This window comes from Diuraphis noxia, unplaced genomic scaffold, assembly GCF_037042655.1.
Source record: "Diuraphis noxia isolate RWA-SAM2 unplaced genomic scaffold, SU_Dnox_SAM2 contig0001, whole genome shotgun sequence".
Lineage (NCBI taxonomy): Eukaryota > Metazoa > Arthropoda > Insecta > Hemiptera > Aphididae > Diuraphis > Diuraphis noxia.
This window is the reverse complement of record NW_028301711.1, coordinates 16,508,776-16,535,387: the sequence shown is the minus strand read 5'-3', so window position 1 is coordinate 16,535,387 and position 26,612 is coordinate 16,508,776. Positions and strand designations below refer to the sequence as shown.

At 26.2% G+C, this 26,612-nt stretch overlaps 1 protein-coding gene and 1 long non-coding RNA gene across 6 annotated transcripts; one reads left to right on the top strand and one right to left on the bottom strand.

The window, feature by feature from the left end:
- Positions 1-6,016: 6,016 nt before the first annotated feature.
- On the bottom strand, positions 6,017-7,875 carry LOC107172618 (dnaJ homolog subfamily C member 17-like). The gene is made up of 8 exons (XM_015522910.2): positions 7,606-7,875; positions 7,431-7,530; positions 7,243-7,374; positions 7,069-7,176; positions 6,834-7,016; positions 6,693-6,770; positions 6,428-6,623; positions 6,017-6,358 (listed from the first exon to the last, which is right to left on the bottom strand). Exons 2-7 carry the CDS (start codon positions 7,500-7,502, stop codon positions 6,465-6,467), a joined length of 732 nt encoding a protein of 243 aa, XP_015378396.2. The 5' UTR covers positions 7,503-7,530; positions 7,606-7,875; the 3' UTR covers positions 6,017-6,358; positions 6,428-6,464.
- A 74-nt stretch (positions 7,876-7,949) lies between these two features.
- On the top strand, positions 7,950-23,735 carry LOC107170558 (uncharacterized). Of its 5 annotated transcripts, none has more exons than XR_016189624.1 (6): positions 7,950-8,721; positions 8,817-8,945; positions 9,045-9,254; positions 10,282-10,527; positions 10,669-11,396; positions 22,047-23,735. It is a non-coding gene; the product is annotated as an uncharacterized LOC107170558 (long non-coding RNA). The 5 variants fall into 5 exon arrangements; XR_016189625.1 differs by lacking the exon at positions 22,047-23,735 and having other exon boundaries at positions 7,952-8,721; positions 10,669-11,205; positions 11,270-12,529; XR_016189626.1 differs by lacking the exon at positions 22,047-23,735 and having other exon boundaries at positions 7,957-8,721; positions 10,669-10,760; positions 11,092-12,529.
- The last annotated feature ends 2,877 nt before the right edge of the window (positions 23,736-26,612 follow it).

The window sequence follows — 26,612 nt, the reverse complement described above, 5'->3', positions numbered from 1 at the left end:
ATAAATATCTAGATAAATTTATCTAGATAAGTCCGAACACTGGTAATAATACGGTGGGGAACTTGGTTGGATGCGGCTGTTTATTATGCAGATCATCTTACTGATATACAAGGGCGTCCATCTTTGAAAATACAGGGAGGGGACACTAAATATTTGCAATAATATTGACCATTCTGTTAACCTGTTAACTGCTATGTGTAAGTTTACGTAGAACAATATTTTATGACTGTATAATATATATAAATAAATTAGACTTGGTAGTTCAATTTTTAATAAAATATAAAATATACAACATAAATAGTTCACTTTATTATTTAATTCTATAAGTGTCAATAACTTAACTTAATACAATAACTTACTATACTAGAATAAATACTTAAAAAATAGTATCGATGAACATTAAAACAAAAACTGTAAATTCCTTTTGTTTTTTGAAAATTTATCCACTACACCTTGAATTAAATTTAAATCATCAATTTTTTGTCTATGTATACTAAGTATACATAGACCAGATAGTCGCTGCTCCGTCATAGTAGACCTTAAACACGTTTTTACACGGCGAAGCGTACTTATTTTTCTTATACCACAGACCAAGATCCGTGTCTATATAAATAGTAATAATATATATAATAGTATAATAATTATATACGTGTATCATCGACACGGAAAAGCCAGAGGAGGGACATGTCCCCCCGTTGCCCTCCCCAATGGATGCCCTTGCTGATATACGCAAAGTTTTTAATAAACTGGACCCAGAAGATGCTGTAGCCATACAAAAATGTCATACGCTTTTGAATGATCCATCTTTAGAAGCAAATTTAATATACATTCAATCGAACTATAGGTTTTTATCAGTCAATATAACTCGTCTTGAATCATCTGGGCAGCTTTTGTCAGAAGCAATATCAATAATACAACAGATAACATTAACAAAGCCGGTGAACAAATCGGAAACGAAATATGTAGTAAATTTAAAACGATTCTAGAGAAAAACAGTGGATTAAAAACAGTATGTCAAATTTTGAAAGTACTTAATGGAGAACTTGAAATCATTGAGGGGATCGAAGAGGAATTAATTGCGGAGGATTTCGTTTTTTTTAAGTTTTCTCCAATTACCTACGTCTTCAGACGCGCGTCTGTTGAAGTGGAGAGGAGCTTTTCCAGGTGACTATTATTATTTAAATTAAATTATTATATAAATTATAATTAAATAATAATAAATTTAAATTCAATTATAATTTATAAATTATAATAATTTAAATAAATAAAATTTTTTACATAGAGACTTTTTGTTCAATAGACTCAAAAACGTATTAGCACCAAACAGACGAAGATTTACAGCGGAACATTTAAAACAAACTTTAATTATTCAATGCAACTCTTTTTAATTTTTCTTTATATTTTATTTAATTTTTTTTTCAGTTTTTTAATTTGTCTATAATAATAAATGTTTATTGAATTTTTGTCCAAAAATTTCTTTATTTTTTAATGCATATTTTTCAAATTTTTCATGCATATTTAGCTGATTTTTAGTGCATAAGTGCATACATATTCATTCATTTTTTAGTGCATATATATCCTAACCCCAGTGGCGTACCCAGGGGGGGGCTTAGGGGGCTTCAGCCCCTCCCATTGGCCATGTTTTGGAATAAATTTTATATTAAAAAAGACAAAGTACAAACCATGATATTTCTAAAATACGGTATTGAATACAACGTATTATCTTTAGTAACAATGACCTAGTATAAGCAAAGCATAAACGTTGTGTTTATTATGGTACCGAATACCGATATAGATTTAGCCCCCCCCATTCGAAAATCCTGGGTACGCCACTGCCTAACCCTACTTATGACACAGCTTATTTTAAAGCTATAACGTTTAAAAAAGTGTGTAAATTAAAAATGGTATGCAGATGGTTACACAAATATATTGGTACTATAATTCCTAAACTATTTAAACAAATAATGTAGAAAGTTTCTTATTTTCTTATAATATCTTGAGTTACTATTAAATCATTCTCGGTATCTGATTTAAGTTGTCACTAATACCAACAAATGATGCGGCTTGCTTTTAATCATATCGAACATTGAAACAATTTGAAATTGCTAAGTGTTTAAATAATGCTTGGGTACCTCCACCTAATTTTGCATTTCCAGAAAAGATTGAAAGGAAAAAGAAAGTTTCGGTACAAACATTTAACAACATTTTCTTGGCTAGTTATAAAAAAGAAGGTGCTTACTCCAAATTATGTATATTATTCGTTTTTTCTGTTGGTGGAATAGCAAATCAGTTTAATAATGCATGAAACTTTAGAAAGTTAAATATTTAAAAGTACAACACATTATACTATATTTCAGCATTTGGGGAAATTGGTGACTGAACCCAAGATGAAATTTAAAGATGCCATTAATGAATTTAAAAATCATGCAAAAAAGAAATAGATACCATCTTATGTTAGCACAAAAGGTAAATAAAATTTGATACATTTTGAGAGTGGAGGTATTAAAGCTGTTGATGTTCTTATTGATACACGTAAACAACAAGTAATTGAGAGCAATAGAAAGAGAATCGTATCAATTATAAAATAATTCTATTTCGTGCAAGAAATAATTTGACACTTCATGGCCATAGAAAATGTGGTTTATTGCCTTCAAGTGAAATAAGAAGTAGTTGTTAGAGTAGACCAAGTATTAAAGTATCTAATTCAAGCTTTGCATACAAGGTATGATGACAGACTATTTGATGTTATGCCAATGGAAGAACTGATTCCATCAAATTTTAGTTTTTATGATGATGACTCTATTTCGAAGGCAGCTGAAATTTATAATAAAGATCTTACATATACTGACAGTTTATGTCTTAGAGCTGAACTACATTTGTGGAGATGTCAGTGGTATGATAAGGATGACAAACCACAATTGGTTATTAATATACTACTTTGCTGTATACATTTATTACTAAATATTCAGGTGCTGTTAAGACTGTTTGGCACAGCCATACTCAACCTATTTTTTATTTGGGCAACATAAAATATTTTAAAATATTATGCAGGCAGCAAGTTGAAATAAACGGAACAGGGGTTAAAAAAACTAAAAATACATTTATATATTGTGTATAATATTTGAAAATTTATTGTAAAAAAATTAAATATTAATTTTACTATTTTGGATATATTTGGTTTGTAGTTGCTGCATGCTACTGCCAGATTAGTTATAAGATAAAATACATCAAAATCGTTATAAAATATAAATAACGTAATCATCCATATTGTAAACGCGTATGAGACACTTTGATTGTTCTGTTATACCTATTTTATACTTAAATTAGTTTTGAAATTTTTTTTATCAATTCCATGAGTTCAGTTTGGGTTACATATAAACCATTGGGGGGGCCAAAGGTTGATTATAGCTGGTTTGGCACATAGCCGATTACTTCAGCTACACCCGAAAGAACATTTTCAACATTGAAACGTTTAAAATCGTACTTAAGATGAACCATGACGGAGGAACGTCTTAATGGATTAACTGTGGCAAATATCAATAAAAAAGAAAATCTGATCGGATTGGAAGTTCTACAACATCACCTGAATGACTACAATTATTAGATTGGACTAAATAAAAATGTATTTTATTTTTTATTGCTCATTATTTTTGCTATTTTTTTTAACATATATTTTTTGTTTATTTAATGCTTAATTTAAACAAAAAATAAAAAGCAAGCAATTTTTTAAGCCAATGTACCTGTTACAACTGAGTATTTATTTTTAAGCCCCCTCCCCCATTGTAAGATTCTGCGTATGGCACTGGTTAGGTGCATACTAAAACTAAGTCTAGTTTTGTCTTACTGAAGTTCAGACATTATGGTATATCGGACAGTTATGGCACTCGGCAACAGTTACAACAATATTATAAAACTGGTTCAAAAACTATAATATTATATTGAAAAAAATAAAGTTTATTGACCACTACTTTTTTTCTAAAAAATTTCATTGATAGTTTTAATTTCCTAAAGACCTTTTTAATTTTATAATAGAAGTAAAAATTATAGAAAACCTATTACATCAAATAAAACATATTTGGTGATTATAATTTTTAAATCATTTACTTAATATCTTTTCTTTCAAACATAACATAAAATAAATACAAGCCGAATATGAACTTTTTTAGGATAAAATTTATCAGTTATCAATATTTGAAAAATGATTAATTTCCATCTTTAACCAATAACTTGCCTAAAATAGCTTAATTAATTTATAATGTTGTTTTTTCTTGTAATACTTTGGCTGCAATTTCAGTGTTTGTGTTGAATTCATGTTCAATGAAAATAATTGCATATTATGGAAAACTACTTCGATCAAAGATATCCTTCATTACTCAGTGTATTTTCATATATATATTTATATTGCTTTTTTCATAATTTATTTTACAATTAATATCATTGAGTATTATATATTGTTGTAATATATCCAATATAAATAATAATACGATTGGTAATATGATAGTAATATAGTAGGTTGAAATTTTTTTACAAAAATATTGCATTTATGAATGATATTTAGTTAAACTCCTGTCTCCTAGTATAAAATATTTATTATTTATATATCATATATTATTGTTATTAATTTGTAAGTCAATATCCACTCTCTGTAGAAAGATGTGAATCGAAACTTGGTATAAATAATACATAGCTGAATAGCATAAAATTTTTGATATGAATGTATATAATATTTTATACAGTGTGATATCTTGTATATATAAAATATAATAATACTTAGCATTATATACCAAAATGTACATCTAGTAGCTCCAATTTCGTATAATTAGCTAAAATATTAAAATTAATTGACCTATTATTCAAATTAAATTTAAGAACACTGTCTGTATATTATCGTTAGTTTTTACAGTATTTATATTTTTAATTGAATTATAATATTAAAATTAATTGACCTATTATTTAAATTAAATGTAAGACCACTATCTGTATATTATCGTTAGTTTTTACAGTATTTATATTTTTAATTGAAATATTTTCTAATTAGAATATTTTACATATTTATAACCAGTCATTTAGAAATTAAAATATATATTGTTAAAAAACAAAGTAAGAGCACAGATAATATTCTTACATTTTACTTTGATATTAGGTCAATTCACTCTAGATTAAAACTAAAACCACAACATGGGAACTCCTGGACGTATATTTTGTATGCATTTATGAATTATTAAAATGTACAATGTCGTCCTCATGAATGTTTCAAATCCACACAAATATATTTTAGAATTAAAACAAAATATTTTACAAATTAATTATATATCTATAAATCTGTATATAATAAACTAAGTAGACAATTATAATTAAACCTATACCTAAAAAATTTCATTCTATATTTTTTAAATTTATTTTAAATAATGTATTTTCCAAATTATAACTTAAAAATTAAAAATAATTTTTAATACATTTTATTTTATCTTATGAAATAAAGTTATAGTAATTTTACTGAAAAAAAGTATCTTTATTTATTGTGTGTACCTAATCGTTAATATAGAAGAATTTTTTTGATCTTTTTTTTTAGGGTAGTTTCTGTTATTTAATGAATTTAAAAATGAAGTTTTCTACTAGACTCTTTATAGGTAATTGGCATAGTTTGAACACTTTTTATGTAAGTTGCTTTGTACAATTTTTATCACAATTATTAAATTGATTATATTATATTTACATGCAGTATGGTGGACTATTAATCTAAAGGTATTGTTTAATTGTTGTGACTAATTTATTGTATTACACTAAATAGAAACTAAATTTTAAAAAGTTATAATTATTAGTGAAAAATTATCAATTTTTAAATATCTTCACTTACTTTGTTGGTATATTAAAAAATAAGTAGATTTTATAATGATAGAACAAAACACACATAATGATTAAGAAACGTCAATAAATTAGTACCAAATATTATTTTTTATTAAAATACATTTACATCTTATTATAATATTTTGTATTTCATGATATAAAATATAAATTATTGTGTATGTAGTCGATTTCTACTGATTAAATTCAAAGAGGAGAACATTTTAATTGTTATACATATCACAATTGAAGTTTTTTTTTTTGATTGTAAAGTAGAAATTTATGATTTTTAATGTCAATCAAAATAGAAAAAAAATATTATTATTTATGTATAATATTTACCTAATATGAATATAATAACTAAAATAATTAATAATAATTATATAAATTAAATACTTTAAATTTTTCATGCTACTTTAGATTTATTAGTATTTATATTGTTTGAATTATAAATTTTGAGATTAACTGGTTTCTCTAAATTTCTTAGTATGATTGCTTCACAATTCTAAAATGTCTAAGGAAAATGAAAATTGTACTTAGATAATAAATATTATATGAGAAATATGGTTTAAAAAAATATTACTTTTGCACATGAAGAAGTTTTTGAAATATTTCCAATATTATTTGCCATTTGGATTTTGACAAGCTGAAATGCTAGTAATAAGATTTTGATTGGAAGTGTGATTTGAACTATTTATAGTGCCTTGTCCGTAATCTCCCAGAAAACTCACAGTTAGCGGACACATTGGATAACCAACTTCCCATTTTTTGGCACTTATCTAATAAAATTGAATATTTGAATAAACATGGACAATTATTACACCATAATTTAATTTGAAATAACTTACAGCAGAAGTCTTAAATTTGTATTCAACAAGAGCAACACGTTTGTTTTCCAGAACCAAAACATTTGATACGTAGCCATACTATAAATTTGGAATAAAAGTAGCTATTAAAGTAATATTTGAAATATAATTTTGAAAAAATACCTTTGAGAACAATGTTGTTAAATTGTTTTTATTATATACTCCATTTTCCATCCACTTTACTTTTAATTTGAACGAACCAATCTTTTTTTTTTCAGTTTCATGCTGCCTAAGTAGCACATTAATACGGACTTTAACAGTTGCAAGTAGAGATAAATATTCTTTTCTTAAATTCTTCAGTTCTTTCTGTAAAATAATATGAATTTAAAAATAAAAATTTAACAAAATAAAGGATTACCTTTTGATTGCGTTCCAATTTATCCTGTTTTTTTATCATCGAATCACGCTTTTCTTCAAACGATTTTTTTTCAGCAGTTTCAGAATTTAATAACATGAGATTATCTAACTAAAAATCAGTAAAAATATATAAAATGAAAAATAATGTTTACAATACAAAAGCAACAAATCTAACTCGAGTTCCTATATCCGCAAGAATCGTTAATAATTTAAACAACTGCGATAACAATTGAGCTGCTTTGTGTTTATCGGAAATTTCATCTGGATGACATTGAAGATGATCCTTCGTCAGATATGCCGTTTTAGTCTGATTTAAATGGAAAATATTAATAGTTAAACAAAAATGATTAAAAATTGAATTACCTCTTTCTCGATAGTCGACTGTGTAATCCTAATTATTCCATAAAGATCTAAATCTTCCAAATCGTAATCCATTATAAAAATATGCCTTACAATATCAATTCTAAAACAACGATTAAATACTATTTACTACAGCCTAAAGGAATATATTTCGTTATAAGTTGTGCTACAAACTTACAACAATACAACTTGGTATTTACAATAAATTATTATGGATAATTATTAATCAAAAAAATATACAAAAACGCAAAAAACAGAATGTTTTTTTTCTATATTGTTATCAAATGAATAAATGATACATTTTGTCGTGTTTTCGTGGTGGCGACGAATTCTGCAGACTGGTTTTTTTTTATGTTGTTATCAGTTTTATAATGCGATTTATTCCTATTTATTTAATATAATATTGTATTCGTTTCATTTTATTGTAAAACGGGTATACGACAACTGTGATAACAGTGTAAACACTGTAAACGGATATTTCGTCACTGTCAATTCCCGTCATTGAGATTTAAAATTTCAAATAAATAGTGACTGGAGCAAAGAAAAATAAATAATTACGTAAAATATGCATTTGTATTATGCCTAAATGTAATTAATTTTTGTAATATATATTACATTATTTAAAAATTCAATTCGACTGATGACAATTAGTGGCTAGATAATATATTTATAATTATATTTTAAATAGAAAGTGATTTAATTTTTTTAATTTAAAATACTAGGATGGTACCAAATGTCTTATTTTAATAGTTGACCTAGACGAAAAGCCCGCGATTACTGTATGTTGTATGTATATGTTCCTTGACACACCAACGATTTCGTTACCCACGCAGAGTTCCGTGCAGCCATTGGCTTTCGTTTTACGATGTACACAACGCCGCCATTGCGTCGTGTGAACAAAGGATGAAAGGACAACTCGATTTTTCGTCTTTCGTTCTACTGTTCTTCGCTCCTCATTAGTTATTAGGTTAGGAATTTAGGATCGACTGTGACGAGTTGTTTTTCATGTAAACACCGCCGCGCATGGCGTATCTCACGATGAACCCATTTTGCGTTTCTCGACGATAGCACCGTGAACCGCCGACCGTTGTCGAGTATCCATGCTTATTTTTCCAACAATATTGATTAGTCCCGTGTTCATTATTTGACATAGGTCATAGGTACGTTTCAATGCGAAAATAATAAATTGGTTATCAACGCATCTACTTCATTATCCGAAAAGAGTGTTCTCCTTTTTTTACTCCCGTCTCGACGAACGTTATTTGCGCAAACACCATGAGAGTTTCGGTGTGCCGTGAGTGGAAATCACTTATTCTCCTTTACGTCGCTCATATGCGGCATTTTTTTTTTTTTTTTAATCAAGTAAGACAATTTACAATCTGTACACAGTAATTACAATAAGCAAATACGATAAAAACAGAATAAAGTAGCATGAATGACGTGATGAGGAAGAAACCCAATGGTAACACCTCCTTGATATGCGGCATTAGCCAAGCTATTTTATTGTTAATCGATCATGTAAGTATCGTTATTATCACCCACTTGAGAAACTGTGAATGTGTTTTAAATTGTTATTAACCTCGTAGTAATACATCGTTTTAAATGTTGTTATTTCAGAACAATGTGGTGAGACATTGCAGTCTATACATTTCTCTCGTTTATATCCGTTGATCAACTTCTCTATCCAATGCCTTAATCCACTACTGCAGCATTCATCATCTTGAGCGATAATTCAGAACACTGTTTCAAATCATACATGCACAGTTGTAACTGAATAATGGACAATCACTGACAGGTCTGACCATTTACCTTTAACATTAATAACAAGTGAGTCCTACTATAGGTAGCATTATTTAAAAGTAATGGGCAATGGCTCGGAATCAGAATATTCAGTGTGTTTGTTGATGAATTTGAAAAAAAAATTCAATAACACTTAATCACTTAATCTTTATGTTAGAAACAATGTTCTACGAAAACCATAAATCTATATCAATACTATTGGTATAGTAGTCTGTAGTAATGTCATATTTTATTTCAACCATCACAATTATTATACAATAACTTACTAAATATGAGAGTAATTCCTATTGATTAACTGTTATTTTCTATATTTTTAAAGTTAGTTACAACTAACAAAAATTGTAAATAAAAGTATAACATATTACAACACTTAGAAACTAGAATATTTGTGAAATAACTATAAACAAATTTAATTTAATTAATAATCCGAAAGTTTAATATAATAATCTTCAATATTATTAAAGATCTCTGGAATTAGTACTTACAAATTTAGTACAAAAAAAAAATTGAGAATAATATTTTTGAGGGAATGATACATCGAGTTGTCAAAATAGTGTCTCAAAACAATTTTAACATCAATTCAATTTACACTTTTTTTGTTTATTTTGAGTGTTTCAAAATCAAATAATAAAATTTAATATTGATATGTCATTTTGTTCAAAATTGTTACTCTTTATTTTTTTTGTAATGCGTGATTTTACTCTTAAATAATTAAAATACTTAAAAAAAATGATTTTGCGTAAATGCATTTTGTTTATATTGAGTGAGGGCCATAGAGAGAAAACAAATTGTGTACAACGTATCTACATATTCATTGTTATGCATAAACTGCTATACAACTTAATAATATAGCAACATATTATAATAGTATAATGCAATAACATATAACATTTACCATTACTTAACATTAAAAAAGTTATTACTACCTACTTAATATATTCATTATGGACTGATTATGTAATTTATTTATTTCTCACGCATGCTATTTTAAACTTCTTTATACTTATTAATTAATTTAAAACTTATAATGTTTTACAATATTTTAATGTTTTAGCTCTGGTCTTAGCGATACTAAGTATGATGATGATTCAAATAGTGATAACCAATTGATTGATTTTGATCACGAATACATCATCTTTTCAATATCACTCAATTCATTTTCAAATGATGATTATGTTAAGATCAAAAGAGAATTAGATATTTGTCATTTCCTACCCAATGAAGATTTTAAAGTATCATTTGACAAAACTAAATGTCTAATGCTCATTCGGATATTTAAAAAATGTTGTTGACACTTTGGGCAAGTATAATTATCAAATTTGTGATCAACTACTTTCAAATTTGAAAATGTAAAATACTCAAAAAAAAACATATTGCTCAAATATTATTTGTCAAGTACAATTTTTCATACTTATTAAATTGAAATTTTCTTTTATTTCAGTTATCGTGGATGCATATTTTTATGATCTGTTCTGGATATTTGTGGTTCTGGGAAAACAAGTTTTAAGAAGAATATTATATGTATATGGAACTGTAAGTAAAGTTTTCTACAGGGTCCGTTTCAAAGATTCTACAAAAAAAAAAAAAAAAGTTTACTACAAAATTTAAGGAATATTTTCTGAGGATTGAACTCCATAGAACTTAAACACTGAACATTGGTCGGAATTGTCTGGGACTTTGACCATCATTATTTCCATAATTATAAAAATGAATACTTTATTAAATTAGTTGTATCCGAATATTGTAATTATTTTGATAAGATATTAGTGTAAAGTCGTTGGGTTGGTGTTAAATCTCACAACACCATGACTAGGAGGGTTGGGGCTGTTTTCCTTATTTATTGACTTTTCATATTTTTCTTTAGGTTATGAACATATTTCTTGTCTTCATTTTTTTTCTGTTTCGTCATCAGAATAATCTAAAACCTCAAAAGCCACTAAGTGGTTCCATTCTGGAAAATACAAAACTGAATCATTTTGTGAGTTTTTATATTATGCCAATGTTGTAGTAGAAATATTTGACAAGAAAAAAATGCTTTATAGGATTACTGTACACAATCTGAAGATGAAAATGTTAATACAGTAGATCAAGAAAAATTGCCCTAATTATAAGCTAATATTTATATTCAATGTTTATACTTACAATACTACAATGCCATGTATAATTAACGTAAGCGCAAAAGTATTTTTTTCATTATTATTATATAAACCAATAAAATAAACTATTTTCTAATCTGAATATATATTGATATTATATCATTGTTTGATAATGATAAATAACATTTAAAACATAAAATACGGTATTGAGACTAGGAAACCCATAATTAGGTACGGACAGGGGCCCACTGTGAAAATCCCGATTTCCCTATAGGCCTATCCGCTCCTGCTGAGCTCAGAATCATTTTATGTATACAAATTACAATTATATAGCATTTAATTATAATTTAATACATGCTTAACAGTGACTTACAACCCGCAGAGTACCACTTGACAAATTTTTTTTGTTTTTTATATTTAAAATTTTCTTTTTTAATTTCTAAACATTGTCCATGGTCATCGGAGAACATCTGTTTATCAAGATATGACATAATAATTTACTATTATAATATTTTTTCTTAGTGTACTAGGTAGTTGCGGTCATAATCAAAAATTAGGTACTAGTTGCGGTCACTCAAATAATAATAACTAAGTATACTAAATAATATAATATAATATACCTAGTTTATATAATAATTAAATATGAAATTAATATTTCGTTTATTCATTTAATTTAGAAAAATGTATCAATCAGCATTTTCCTTCCCATTTATATCGAAAATATAACATACTTACCCACACAGCAAAGGCATATGATTATCATATGAAAATAATGTTTTTAAAAAACATGTCAATATGTTTGAAACATCATCAAACATTAACTTTGCATGTAATTTATATCACAGAAATGTAATATACATGTGTTATACACATTTTGGCAGAAATGATCACATGGTTTTTATATGGATTTATAATATTTTGGAAATATTTACTGCAATGTGTTAGACATATTATCTTTTCATATGTTAGAAATATATATCACAATATTTCTATCATATTTTGATAAAATTCAATGATGTGATTGTCATAAGAGCTGACATTTATACAAAATATTTTCAACATGTGATGTAATATTTACATACCTACAAAATATTTTAGCCATATGTTCCTTGTCATATGTTGAACATGAGTTATAACATTTTTATGATATTTTCCTCTTAAAAATATTATAAATCATAATTAATAAATTTCAAAATGCATTTAATATCAAACCATATTATATTATTATAATAAAAAAAAAAGAAAACCAAACAATAACGTGTAAGATAATAAATTGGTTTATAGTTTATTGTAACTGATTACATGGTTGTATATATTATTTATTTAAACCCTGACTTGGGTATACATTTCAAAATATTTAAAGTAAAAAAAAAAATCATACATCAATATATTTGTTTATAATCATTGTTAATTGATTATATAATTATACATTATTTTAACCCTAATAACTTGGGTATTTTAATAATAAAACACTGCATAATGATCACAATATACCTATTACATTTAAAAATATTGAATGTAAGAAAAAAAAAATATTTTTGTTTATATTATTACTGACAAGTGACTATACATCATATACATTTCAAAATATTTAAAGTAAAAAAAAATCATACATCAATATATTTGTTTATAAATTTATAATCATTGTTAATTGATCATATAATTATACATTATTTTAGCCCTAATAACTTGGGTATTTTAATAATAAAACACTGCATAATGATCACAATATACTTATTACATTTAAACATATTGAATGTAAGAAAAAAAAAATTGTCAAAATATTTAAAGTAAAAAAAAATCATACATCAATATATTTGTTTATAAATTTATGATCATTGTTAATTGATTATATAATTATACATTATTTTAACCCTAATAACTTGGGCATTTTAATAATAAAACACTGCATAATGATCACAATATACCTATTACATTTAAAAATATTGAATGTAAGAAAAAAAAATATTTTTGTTTATATTATTACTGACAAGTGACTATACATCATACTTGAGTAGAATAAAATAAAATAAGTAAAATAAAAAATATAAAGTAAAATTAATCATTATTTAGTTAATTTTAATTTAATTAATTAATTAAAAAGTAGAATGAAACATTAATAAAAATAAAAATAAAAATTATCATAATAGTATAAATTGTAAGATATATTATAATTAATATTACTGTGATGTTGAGGAAGAGCTGGTTATTTTGCCATTTTTCCTAGACAATCTGTTGGATGCCTGAGCAAGCCAACTTTTGATTGATTGCTCAATATCTTTATCAGGAGCATTTTCAAAAAGTTTGATACTCCTTATAGTATCTGAAATAATATGACATTATTTGATTATTTATATAATAAACATTGTATATGTAAGCTGCATAATATATTTATGAATGATTATGCTTTTATGGTATGCAATTTTAAAGGGTTGTAGGGTTTTTTAGTCATTAGAATGATTTTTAAACATGCTAACTCCCATTTTTCACTTAAATAGTTAAATATTAAAATTCTAAATTTTAGAATACTTATACAAGGATACTTAAATAATTCTACATAACATATTTTTAAAATCTTGATATTTTTATTATTAGTTATGACTTATTACCTAAGAAGTGTTCTGCAGATATACATGCAAACTTTTATTTTCCAAATGAAAACTTTCCTTTTTGACTGTAATTATTATAAATTTAAATCAAAATCCTAATGAATAGTTTCTAATAGTTATTTATTAAAAAAAAAAAAAGTTATTTTAATTTTTGTACTATAATGCTTGGAGTTTTGGATCTAATATCTAATATATATTATTATTATCTACTTATGTTTGAATATTTATTTAAATACATCCAAATTATTAAAAAAAATCTTTGCTGAATAATTGAAAATGTAAAATGGTGGTTCCAATTTGTAAACCTCAAGTTTTGTATTACCATAGGACCTTTCTTATGTGGTGCATAACTCTCAAATTATTCAAACATTTAATCAAGTGTATTAAAAAAAAAAAAATAAATATTGAATACATATTATAATTAAGTATAAAAATGGTGGAGTATGTTTAAAATTCACCCTGTATAATTTATTATCATATTGAAGACATTATTATTTTTTACTTACCAAATATTAATTGGCAACTTTTAAATTTTGAAAAAATATTTTTTCCTTTAAAACCCAAGTATGAATATTGCTTTAAAAATTCATCACTAAATACATGTTGCATGATTCGCCTGACTGTTCCGGATATATTCTTATCAGATAATCTTGCCAACTGTTTGATCTACAACATGCAATTTCAATATGAATAAAAAAAAACATTATCTCTGAGTGTAAAGAATAAACACAATAATGCAAAGGTAGGTACATAATATACACAATATATTTTGTATCTGATAAAATATAAATTTTGAGTACTAAATAAACATGTAATATAAAATAACAGTTTCTGTCATCATTTAATGAAGTGTAATCAATCTGGACATGCTATTATTTGTTTTAAACATAACAAAATATGTTTAATTCACTTAGGTACCTAGTTAATGTATAACTATTAAGTATACTTATTTTAACATTAAAAATAAGAACTATAGCTATTATATCATACACAACAGTACAACACATACATATAATTATAAAATTAAATAACTAGAAAAAATACATATTTGTGAGTGATAATCGTATATATATATATTATTATAATTATAACTGTATCTTACCATTGCATTTCGTCTTGCCACGTCCTTCAAATATTCTTCTTGCTGATTTAAATCATTTTCATTATCGATTGGCCAAACGTCATCATAAATTGCATCATCATTACATTGTGTTATAGTTGGGTCTTTAGCAGTCAACTTTTCAACTATAGTTTTTGAAATATTTTGTAGGCACTCAACACTAAGCCAGACTTTTTATTTCATATTTGATTCCGGTTAATAAATTTATTGTTTGCTTATGGAGTTCTAAAAAATAACAAAAATTATCAACCTGTTAGATATAATTTGTGGTATATGCCTAACGCCTTTATATATAAATGTATTTATTTACCATCATCCTCTTCAACTGGTTTATTAACATTTTTAAACTTTTTAGAACTTGATGTTTCGTTTTTTAAACCACTAAATATACCTAAATATTGAAACATATAACATATACTATTTTGTAAAATGTATAAAACTTAAATTTAAATTGATTAAATTATAAAAACAAAAAGTAAAGAAAGAATGAGTTCATAAAATGTCTTAATAATAAGATGATAAAAAGAAATAATACGTTTGACAGAAGAAGCAGCTGGAGTCATCATTCTTACATCTTGTATTTCTTCATTGCTTAAATTAGATACATTTTGATCCAAACCATACATTTCTGTAAATTGGTATTTTTTTTTTTATTATACATTTTACATGCCTAGAATCAATAACTATATATGACATTAAAAATTATTACCTTCTGTTCTTAATAATGGTTCATCGTTAAAACTTTCTAGAGCAGGTATATTTTCATCGAATTCAAATGTTTTTAAAATACTGGGACTGGTTATAAAAACTATAAAAAAATATAAGCACTTAAGTCCAAAAATAATTGTTTAAAAAATGATTTTTGTAATTTAAATATATTTATAGCATACTAAAAAATATTATAGACAATTTTAAGTACCATTATTTTTATCTGTCGTTAGTTGAAATGATGGGTCTTTGTCTTCATCATCTAAAATAAAATAATATAACTATGAATAGTAAAATGTACAGATTGATATAAGTAAATATATTATTTTAACAGTATTACCTATACTTTCATCAGAGCCTTCACATTCATTGTGTATTGGAATTGATGGAAAACTTAACTTTTTTTAAATTCTTGTTTCTCTTGGAGTATCATCAGTAGATGAAAGTTCTGATGTAACAGTAGCCTTTTTAGCTTTTAAACGAGCTTCAATTATTGTACCTAAATTTGCATCAAGTAATTGTATAGAACGATATATATATATATATATATATAACCCAAATAAGGTATGTTATTTTCTAAAAAATTATTTTTTAATTACAATGAAACTTTATTTTTTTTTATATTTTGCATGCGTATATAGGTAATAAAAATAGTAGGTATTATAGAAATATTTTTAAATAGAATTACATAAATGAGGTTCTAGTTTGGTTATGGTTCACAAAGTTGTTTCGTAAAATAGACAATATTATTGTGTTAAAGTTTCACTGTATAAATTGTTATAGGCATAATCTTATATAAAGGTATATAATATATTATACAGTTAGGTATACCTATATTATTAGATAGGAGTCTGGCACTAAGATACTGAAATTCCAATGGATTTGCTATAACTCTTTTTTCAATTAATCTGTGAACATTTGATGATTTAATTGGCCATGCACATTTTTGATCCTTAAACCAATGTTTCGGAACTGCTTCGACGGAATCATCAGCAAAAAAATGAACGACAGACCACATTATAACGATGAATATAGCTATATATGAAAAGAATGAAATATTAACTTTATTGCGACATTTAATAAAAACAATTAATGCAGAAAATATTAAAGCAAAAACTATTAATAATGAGTAGGTACTGTGAGAGTTATATTAAAGTAAAATAAAAAAATATTATATATTTATAATAATGGACTAGGTGCTATAGTACCCTTATTATTATAATAAAATACTATAATAGTACCCTATTAATACTATATAAAATACCCATTTGTATACCCAAATATCAGTTATTCCACAACATTTTTATTTTGTGCCCTCTTTATACATTTTTAAAAATTTTTAGCATAAATTTTACTCTGTAATGGCTGCTTGCGCCTCCCATGTACTCACCCCCCCCCCAGGTTGGGAAACACTGTTGCTATAGATTATTTGTATACCTAAACAGCTATAGATATTAGGTATACCCAGCTTTAATATATTAAACTGGACTTACTTTTATTTATTATTAGTCATAAATTTTTAGATGATGGATCAGAATGTATAATAGGTGATGCCATAAATGCAATTTCATCTAAAGGAAAAAGCATCATTTTTTTTTTTATTTCTGAAAGTGCAATAACTTTTAATGAGTCTGATAACTCCTGAACCTTGTATATATCTAATTTAGATGATTTAATGGGCTTTTCATACATATTTTGTACAACCAAAAATGGTTTGCCAATAATTATAGTAGCTTTACTACATTTTAAGTGAGCAATATTTAATATTTTAAAGATGGTATTGTCATTAGTTAGTACATAACAATCAGCATCATTGGTGATTTTAACTGAAAAATTATCCAAGTTTAAAACTTTATATTGAGGATCTGTAGTGTTATATGTCAATGGACCCATAAAATGTTGATTTTTTAAAAAATCTTGAGCCTTAATAGGATTTGATTTATTTATACATATTTCATTGTATCTCTTTACAACCTGTTCTAACGGTTTTTCGTGTTTTCTCACCATACTTTTGAGATTCTTCATATAGTTTTCGAAACAAAAAGCACTACAATTATCTAATGGACCAAATTGTTCATAATCATCAACTAAATGTAAAATTGCGTGAATATTATACGATACATAATGTTTTCCATAAATTAATTGAAAACTCTCAACAAAATATTCAAGAAGGTCTTTGGAAAATTGTTTCAAATTATTTTTATCAGGACTTAGAAGAATTATCATGGCAATACTAAGTGAAAGAAAATTCATATAACACTTCTCAGTTAAAATATTTTTCAATACAAATGGACCAGTATACAACAAAAATTGCCTCATTTCTGTGGCTTTCCAGCGATGTATCGATTCTACTTCTCGTGGTTTTCGAGAAAAGTCACAAGTTATAAAAGGTTTGAGTTTTAACAATAACTGAGTAATTTTGATTGTTTGTCTACTAGGCAAACGCACATTTAATGGTCCTTTATAGATCCAAAATACTTTCAGTTTTTTTACTATGCCAAGACAAATTACATGCATATAATCTAGAGCAAATATTTTTACAATGTCAATATTAGGTATTTGAATAATATTAGATATTTCATTTGATATATGATGATCATCATAAGTTTTATTTACATAATTTTCATGCGTTCGTTTCATACTAGGGTCTTTTTGAAAGGGGAAGCACACCCTGTTGTTAATATAATCTCCTTCTTGTACACAACGGTTACAAGAATTAAAACCAGAATGACCTTTTGTTTTTAGAAGAAATGATTTGGCTGGTGTATCACATGAAAACACAAATATTGATACCTTTTTCATAACACTGTTCAACTCAATGCCATTTTGAATTAAGAATTTAGTCTCATTTATAAAATCATTCATAAATTGATTGCTATCTGCAGGTTTTTCATTCCCCCAGTAAATTCCTATGGGGAATACAGATTTATTGAATGGAAATATGTAACCTAAAATAGGCCAAAAAGTACTGCTACTACTTTTAGTAAGTGGAAGTCCATCTACTCCAACAGCAATTTTTATTTCATCTTCAGAGCAGTAATTAGAAAATCGTTTAATACCGGCAGCAAGTCCAAAATGATAATATTTTCCTGGTATAACATCATTTTTAATATTAACTACACTACTTGAACCAAACCCAAATAATGTTCTACAGTCTGCTGGTAATGTTGATTTAAAACATTTATGAGTTTTAAGAATTTTTAATAGTGAAGAAAATGCATTTTGACGTATCCCATGTGTTATTGACCAGTCTAATAATTTATTATTAAATGATAACTCGTCATCAGTATTAGTTTCATCAAGTCTAGGTAAATTATTTACACCTTCTATCAAGTTAGTAGATTGAGATCCTAAAAAAAATTTAATTAGGTAATTAATAATTAATTATATTATTTATTATGTATAATGGTATAGATACTTTAAGTGTTTTGCTAATTAAATAGGTACCTAACTACTCATTAAAAATTTGATAAATATAAATATGCACCTATTGAAATTCTCAGAAAACTATTCTGCTGGTAGGAAATAGGAATATTATATTACAAATTTATGCTATCATTCAAAAATTTAAAAAGAATAATAATACAAAATTAGTAAAAACAAATAAGAGTATAGGAATGTGTAAATTTTTTCTATCAATTTTAATTTTTAAGACTACCTACCTAAATAAATTTTTAAAAAAATTTGTGTTTATAGGAAATTTAAGTAGAACAACATGTATAGTGTTAATATACGTTTATAAAGTCTGATAACAATTTAGGTACTTATTATAATAATTTGTATACATATATAATGTACCTATATATATATATATATATATGTGTGTGTGTGTGTGTGTGTGACGTGTGTGTGTGTAATCATAATATTTACTTTGATTATAATAAGTAGGTATTTTAAAAATGTATTAGATAAGTCTCAGAGAATCTTGTCACTTTTAAAGTAAGAATATTAAATCAATGCAAATTTTATCAAAACTAATGTAACACATGAGAAATATATTTTAATTTCAATAAATAGATAGGTACCTAGGAATTAATAAATTATTACATTATAAACAGTAATATGTGTTAAGTAATAACATTGAGTATTTGAGTAAGTATGTATAGTCTCTATATCCAATGGTAATACTTATACACATAAATACTTTATCTCCCTAAATTGTGTTACTTATAATAATATATAATGTTGCACTACATATAAATACACGAATACACCTAATACAAAATATGTATACATACCTAATTCTAACTTATCATTAGATGATAATCCTATGTTATCAACATTTTGTGTTTCACTTGTTAAAGAAACTGACTGCCTATCTGACTGCCAAGAACAAGAGGGCTGGTCTATGACATTATTATACAAAAGGCTATCTTCAGTTGATTTGTCATTATTAAAAAGATTAGACTCATATAAATTTATTTCTTCTTGGATTTTCCTTCTTTTTGATCTATAGCTTTTAATCATCTTAGCCCTTATAGGTACTCTAGCTACAACAACAGTTGAACTGTACCTACCTACATACATAGTTTATACGGTTAATTTAATTTATAATTTCACTATTAATTAATTTCTATAATTAAATATAGGTATTCATAATAAATACTTAAATAAAACATTCATTATTTAAGTATTTTTGTTTTTTTAGAACTTCATTTTTATACTGTAAACCTAAGCAGATCGCAATATATTTTCATGGAATTATTTGGGTCGTGATTTTACAAACAATGAGATTTAATTAATTATTAAATATTAATATATTATACATATCAAGATTAATTGTTAAATAAGAATACCTGCTATTATATTATAGGTAGGTAACAAAATATTATTTAACCATCATATACGACTTAGGTAGGTCTAATAGGTCCATCAATATAATATTAATGCAGTGGTAGGTACAAAACCATAGCCCCACACGTATAAAGACTTAACAACCTGCTATTTAAAAAATAAATTATCAGTTTTTACCGTGTTTTCATCTAATGAATCAAACTCATAATTAGGCTTAAAAACGTACCATCTCTGAAACCCTAGAGTAACACCTAACACCCAATATAGATAGGCCCCACAAAAACATTTTTACAATGCCCCAATATTCGTCAAACCAGCTCTGCAATTATTAGTTATCCCTAGTTCAGGTACTCTACCAATACTTTTCCAGTTTCCTATACTTTTGTTAAAATTAACTACTCCGAACTCTAACTGTACCCATAACACTAGACGTGATATCAAAACAATTTATTATATTTAGAGGCTAGTGCGTTATGTAAATAAAATAAAATGTACTTACTTGTTTAGTAGTTAGCTATTGATGACTGCTGAATGTCCAAAAGGCAAAAGTCATTAGAAGAATAAATAATAAATATCGAACTCGAACAACTGAACAAAAATTCGTCTATTCAGTTTACATTGTCAACAAATAACACGTGTATACTTTATAATAACATGAGCGACGAGCGTTGAGCCGTTTAGTGCTAGTGTAGAGAGAAGACGGTCGATGGGAGTGCGTCAGCGTCACTGCATGCGTCGGCCGTTGCATAATAATGTTTACAAATTACGGAAAAACCCACATAGGTTAGAATCATCTAAAATACAAGTTTCTGCAATATAAGATAAAACCATATACTTATCATATGTAATGAACATATTTTAACAACATTTCAATTCATGTACCAATGAAATATATCCAACATCATTTCAAAAACAAGTGGCTAAAATGTAGACAAACCATGTGTTTACAATATTAAAAAAAGATATGTTCACAATCAATTTATCAAATGTATAAATTACATATTTCCAATGTCATTAAGGAAAAACATTGCTAAAACATTTCTTAAATTGTTACGGTTAATATTGAATGGAATATATGTGTATAAAATGTTTGTAACGTAAATTTAAAACACATTTCCAAAAATATTTAAAACACATATTGCTATAATATTGACATGTGTACAATGCTGTGTGGGTAGAACTGTGTACACACTATTATTTAATGTGTAGGTATGTTTAAAAATGTTTAAATTATTCGAATATTTGAAACTATGATCGGAGTATACAATTTAATCTATTTTATTTATAAACGCTGTGTACATTATATCAAAAAATATGATTATCGTATAATATAAATTTCGCCTGGAATTGGAGTATAATAAAGCTATGACCGCAATTAAGATATTACCTAAATTGGCATGACCGCAACTATAATATCTGTTTATCTCAAAAATCGTCATGACCGCAACTAGTATGCAGCCTATTTTTTAATTCTTAATTCTTAACTTTTTAGAAATAGCCAAGGGCACTAATAGTGTTTTGGCAGACATAAGTGCCCATATCAACTATAAAATTGCAGGAAGTGCTCTTCATACTATTGTACATAAAGGACGATACGGAATCAAAGAAACTTTAGGTATTACTACGGCAATACCTGATTAGACATTACCTGTTTCAACAGAAAATAATTTGACTTGGGAAAGTGGTAAGAAAAATTTGAATTATAAGATAATTGTGTATACTTACTAGGTGTATTTTATTGGAAATAAATATTAAATATTATTTTAGACTCTGAGGGGGGGGGGGGTAAGGATGTATACCTATGTGAATTTAGCATTACAATGTTAGCAGAACTTAACAGAAACTTTTTATTAAATATATTTTTTATAATTTGCATTATTTATTAAAAAATTAATTTTTATAAATATATATTTTTTTAAATTTTTTAAAATTCTTTATTTAGTTTTATTTTTGATGATTACAGTTTTTTTTACAACATTTTTGATTTCTTATCAAATGTTGATTTTTTATTGAATTAATATATTAATATATTTTTATCAAATATAAATTTTTTTATTTAATACATATTTTTTATAAAAATAGAATATTTTTATTCATCTTTAACCTTCAATACATACCTTATAAAAAATAAACTGAATAAAAAATCAATATTTGATAAGAAATAAAAATTTTGTAAAAAACAATATTATAATAAAAATGAAACTAAATAAAGAATTTAAAAAATATATATACTTAAAAAAATCAACTTTTTAATGTATATTTAAATTTTTTATTGTATATATTTTTTTTAATTTACATTATTTATTAAGAAATTGATTTTTATAAATGTATTTTTTATGACATTGAATAACTAAATGGTGGGAGGAGGGTAGGCTCCAACAAATGTCCAACGATGTCCAACTAGTCCATTTGAACATTGTTGGAAGGTTTTTGAATGGTTTCAATAAAAATGTAATGCTAACTTCACATAGGTAGAATGTATACGGTTATACTATGTATTCTTAAAGTGCGTGACGTTGGTTAGGGTTAACCTAACCTAACCCACCCACGTAGGCCAATTTCTATGAAAATGATGTAATAATTATGCAAATAAATTGCAAATTATTGCAAATTGGATTTCAGAATTCGCAAATAAATTTCCCACCCAGAATAAAAAAAATAAGATGCGGGAGACAACTTCACGCAGCCCTCCCTTTTGAGCTACAAACTTCAAATTGCTACCAACATTTTGCTAATCGGTTTTCAGAATTTGCAAAAAAAAAATCCCCGCCCGGTATAAAAAATAAGATGGGGGTCCATTAGATTTTTTTTATTCTATTTCGGTTTTTAATTTTTTAATTTTTTTATTCTATTTCGTTTTTTATTTCTTTTTTAATTGTATTTTTAAAATCATTTTGTTTTATTCTCTTTTGGGTTTTATTCTATGTAGGTTTTTAATTTTTAATTGTTTTATTCTATTTAGGTTTTTTATTTCTATTCCAATTGTTTTTTCATAATCGATTTTTTTTTATTCTTTTCTATTCAAATTTTCGTAGCTCAAAAGGGAGTGGGCTGTGTGAAGTTGTCTCCCGCATCTTATTTTTTTTTATTCTGGGTGGGAAATTTATTTGCGAATTCTGAAATCCAATTTGCAATAATTTGCATAATGATTACATAATTTTCATAGAAATTGGCCTACGTGGGTGGGTTAGGTTAGGTTAACCCTAACCAACGTCATGCACTTTAAGAATACATAGTATAACCGTATACATTCTACCTATGTGAAGTTAGCATTACTTGTGTAATTATGTATTGTATATGTGTTTTATTTCTAATGATTTTTTTTTTATTTGTTTATTTTTTAATAAATAACAAATATTTATAATTTGTTTGGGTATTTATTTATTTAGTTCAAAGTATATAAAAAAGTTGTTAATGGTCTGTGGTAAATAAATATACCACCTTACTTTGTTATACATGAGCAGTGGTAAATATATTTACCACCTCAAAAACAATCCCTCAGATTTACCCCGATTGAGGGAAGTTATGAAAAACATCATTTTTAACATCCTAACAAATTTAGAAATTGGAAAATATAACTTTTTTTTATCTGAAGTAAGCATAGAATTATGCCCTTAAAAGGGTTAATTTATGTGTTTAAATTTCCCATTGCCGCAGTGTAGTTGGGTCTAATTTCGTAGTTATTAGGTATAGAATTAATGATTCCCCATAATCTTGGATTCTCGCCTAGTGTTTCAAGCGCTTTAAAATGTCCCGATAACGAATCATATAGTTTTCTTAATCACTCTGCTGACTCGTCTTTGACTGGTTCTAAATTAAATAGTGACTTCGTGTGCGTCTTTATCGAGAAATTCGTTCACCCAAACCGGTGTATGTTGTCGATGCTGGTAATAGGTTACCGATTCACTATTGTGATACTGATTATTTTATACCGATTGCACTAGAAATTTGTTGTAGTGATCGGGAAGCCTCCTTCAAATCAAATTATCACATGCTGCCGTTCCCGCGCTTTTTGAATGTTACAAATTGTATTTTAATCATAATTTGTAACATTCAACCATTAAAGTTGAAATTAATTAATCATTCGAGTATTCTGTTTCTGTTTATTATTTTTTTAAATAACTCTAAAAATGGGTACCCGTAAAGAATTGGATTCTTTAAAACTCCAATTACTTAAAGATTTTTTGTTAAATAAAAATAAACTTAGTTGTTACATTGTACAAGGATTTCCTACGCGTAAAAGAACACTTTTCGGTAAGTATTTTTACAAGATATATTTTTGCTTTAGTTTAGACCCGAATGAGAATATTTGTTTTTAATACTTTCTAATATTTTTAGAAATGCATGACCTGTTCTATATTCTATATTATGTGTTCTTAAAAGTTACACGGTTATATTTTTTTTTAGATATTATAACATCGACTTTAAATGATGACGATGATGAAATGAATGTGTTTATTAGATTTGACAGATAAGTTAGAAGTAAAATAAAAGACTTTACCGAATTAACTGTACTCAACATGACAGACAAGGAATTCAAAATTCATTTTCGTTTGGCAAGAGAGAGTATTGAGGTTATACACATATAACTAATGCCTATTTAATTTATAAGTTTGGCTAGGTATTTTTTTTAGATTTTAATCTTCAATTTGGGTCCTCTATTGTCAAGTTCCATTGAAAAACAAATACTGGTGTTTATATGGTATATGGCTAATTGTGAAACACATCTGTTAGTTTAAATTAAAACATCTGAAAATATTAAGTTAATGAAGTAAGAAGTTAAATTATTTATTTTTAGACAAATAGCAAATCGATTTAATTTATCTGATAGCACCAGTCATGGGGTTATTATAAATTGTTTGCAACAAATAAACACCCTTAATAGAGTTTTTATACAATGGCCTAGCGGTCAGAAGGCAATAGAAACTGTGGAAAAATTCAATGCGTTATGGCAAACTTCTTTTCCAAATGTTATTGGAGCTGTTGATGGCTGTCATAACTCATATTGCCATATTAGCACCTCGGGAGAAGAGAAGTGTGATGCCAAAATTAGATAGGAATATGTTTTACAACCGTAAATTAGTTCCATCAGTATTGCTCCAGGTTTTTATAAGTTTTTATAAATAAAAAAAATGCATTTAAATACATTTAACATAATATTGCTTTACAATCCAAATTTTGCCATTCTTTTTAAATATATGAATTAAAATAATTATTTTTATAATGAAATATTACTTTTACTTTCTTGTATCAATACTCTTTTATTGCTATACCGATCAATTAAACTTTTCTATGCCTTATGATAATTTTCGGACGTAGTTTGCATACACTGCACACTTTTATCCGCATCGCCGCTGAGCGATGAACGTAGATAAAAGAATTTTTGGATATCACTCAGCGAGTTGTGTATTAGTGCTGTAAATATATCATGATAACTCGACCACTCAATATAATCGCCAGAAAAATTGGAAATTTCGAGTGCTGCTAATTTTATTGATGGAGTGACAAATTGATTTCCGTTGCTGTGTTATCCTGAATATTTTTTTGTTCACTGTCGTCCCGGTTGCTCGATAAACTCTTCATAATTTTGTCACAACTCACCACGCTTCTGAAATATAATTCTTCAAAATCCGACCTGTATGCTTCGCTTTCTCCTGATATTCCATTCACTTTTTCAATTTGAGATTGTACTTGATCGAAATCTTCCCACATGTTGTTAACCTTTTCTTTTCGAATAGCTAGCTGTTCTAACTCAACGCTCTTTAAATCTTTGACATAGGTGCTGTTGGCGCATAAGGTGACCACAATAATAGTGGACGAGCCTTGTCGCTATGTAAAGAAAGATTTAGTGGACTGTATGATAAATAAAAATATAATTAAATAAATAAGAATATAAAATGGTAAAATAAACTGCCTGGTTGGCAATATAATCAACAAATGGCTAATACAAATCAGTAATAATATTTATATATAACAATGTGAATAAAATAGCACAAATGACCACTTGGTCCAATATAATTAATATATAAAAATTTAATAATTACAGCCAAGTTGACTC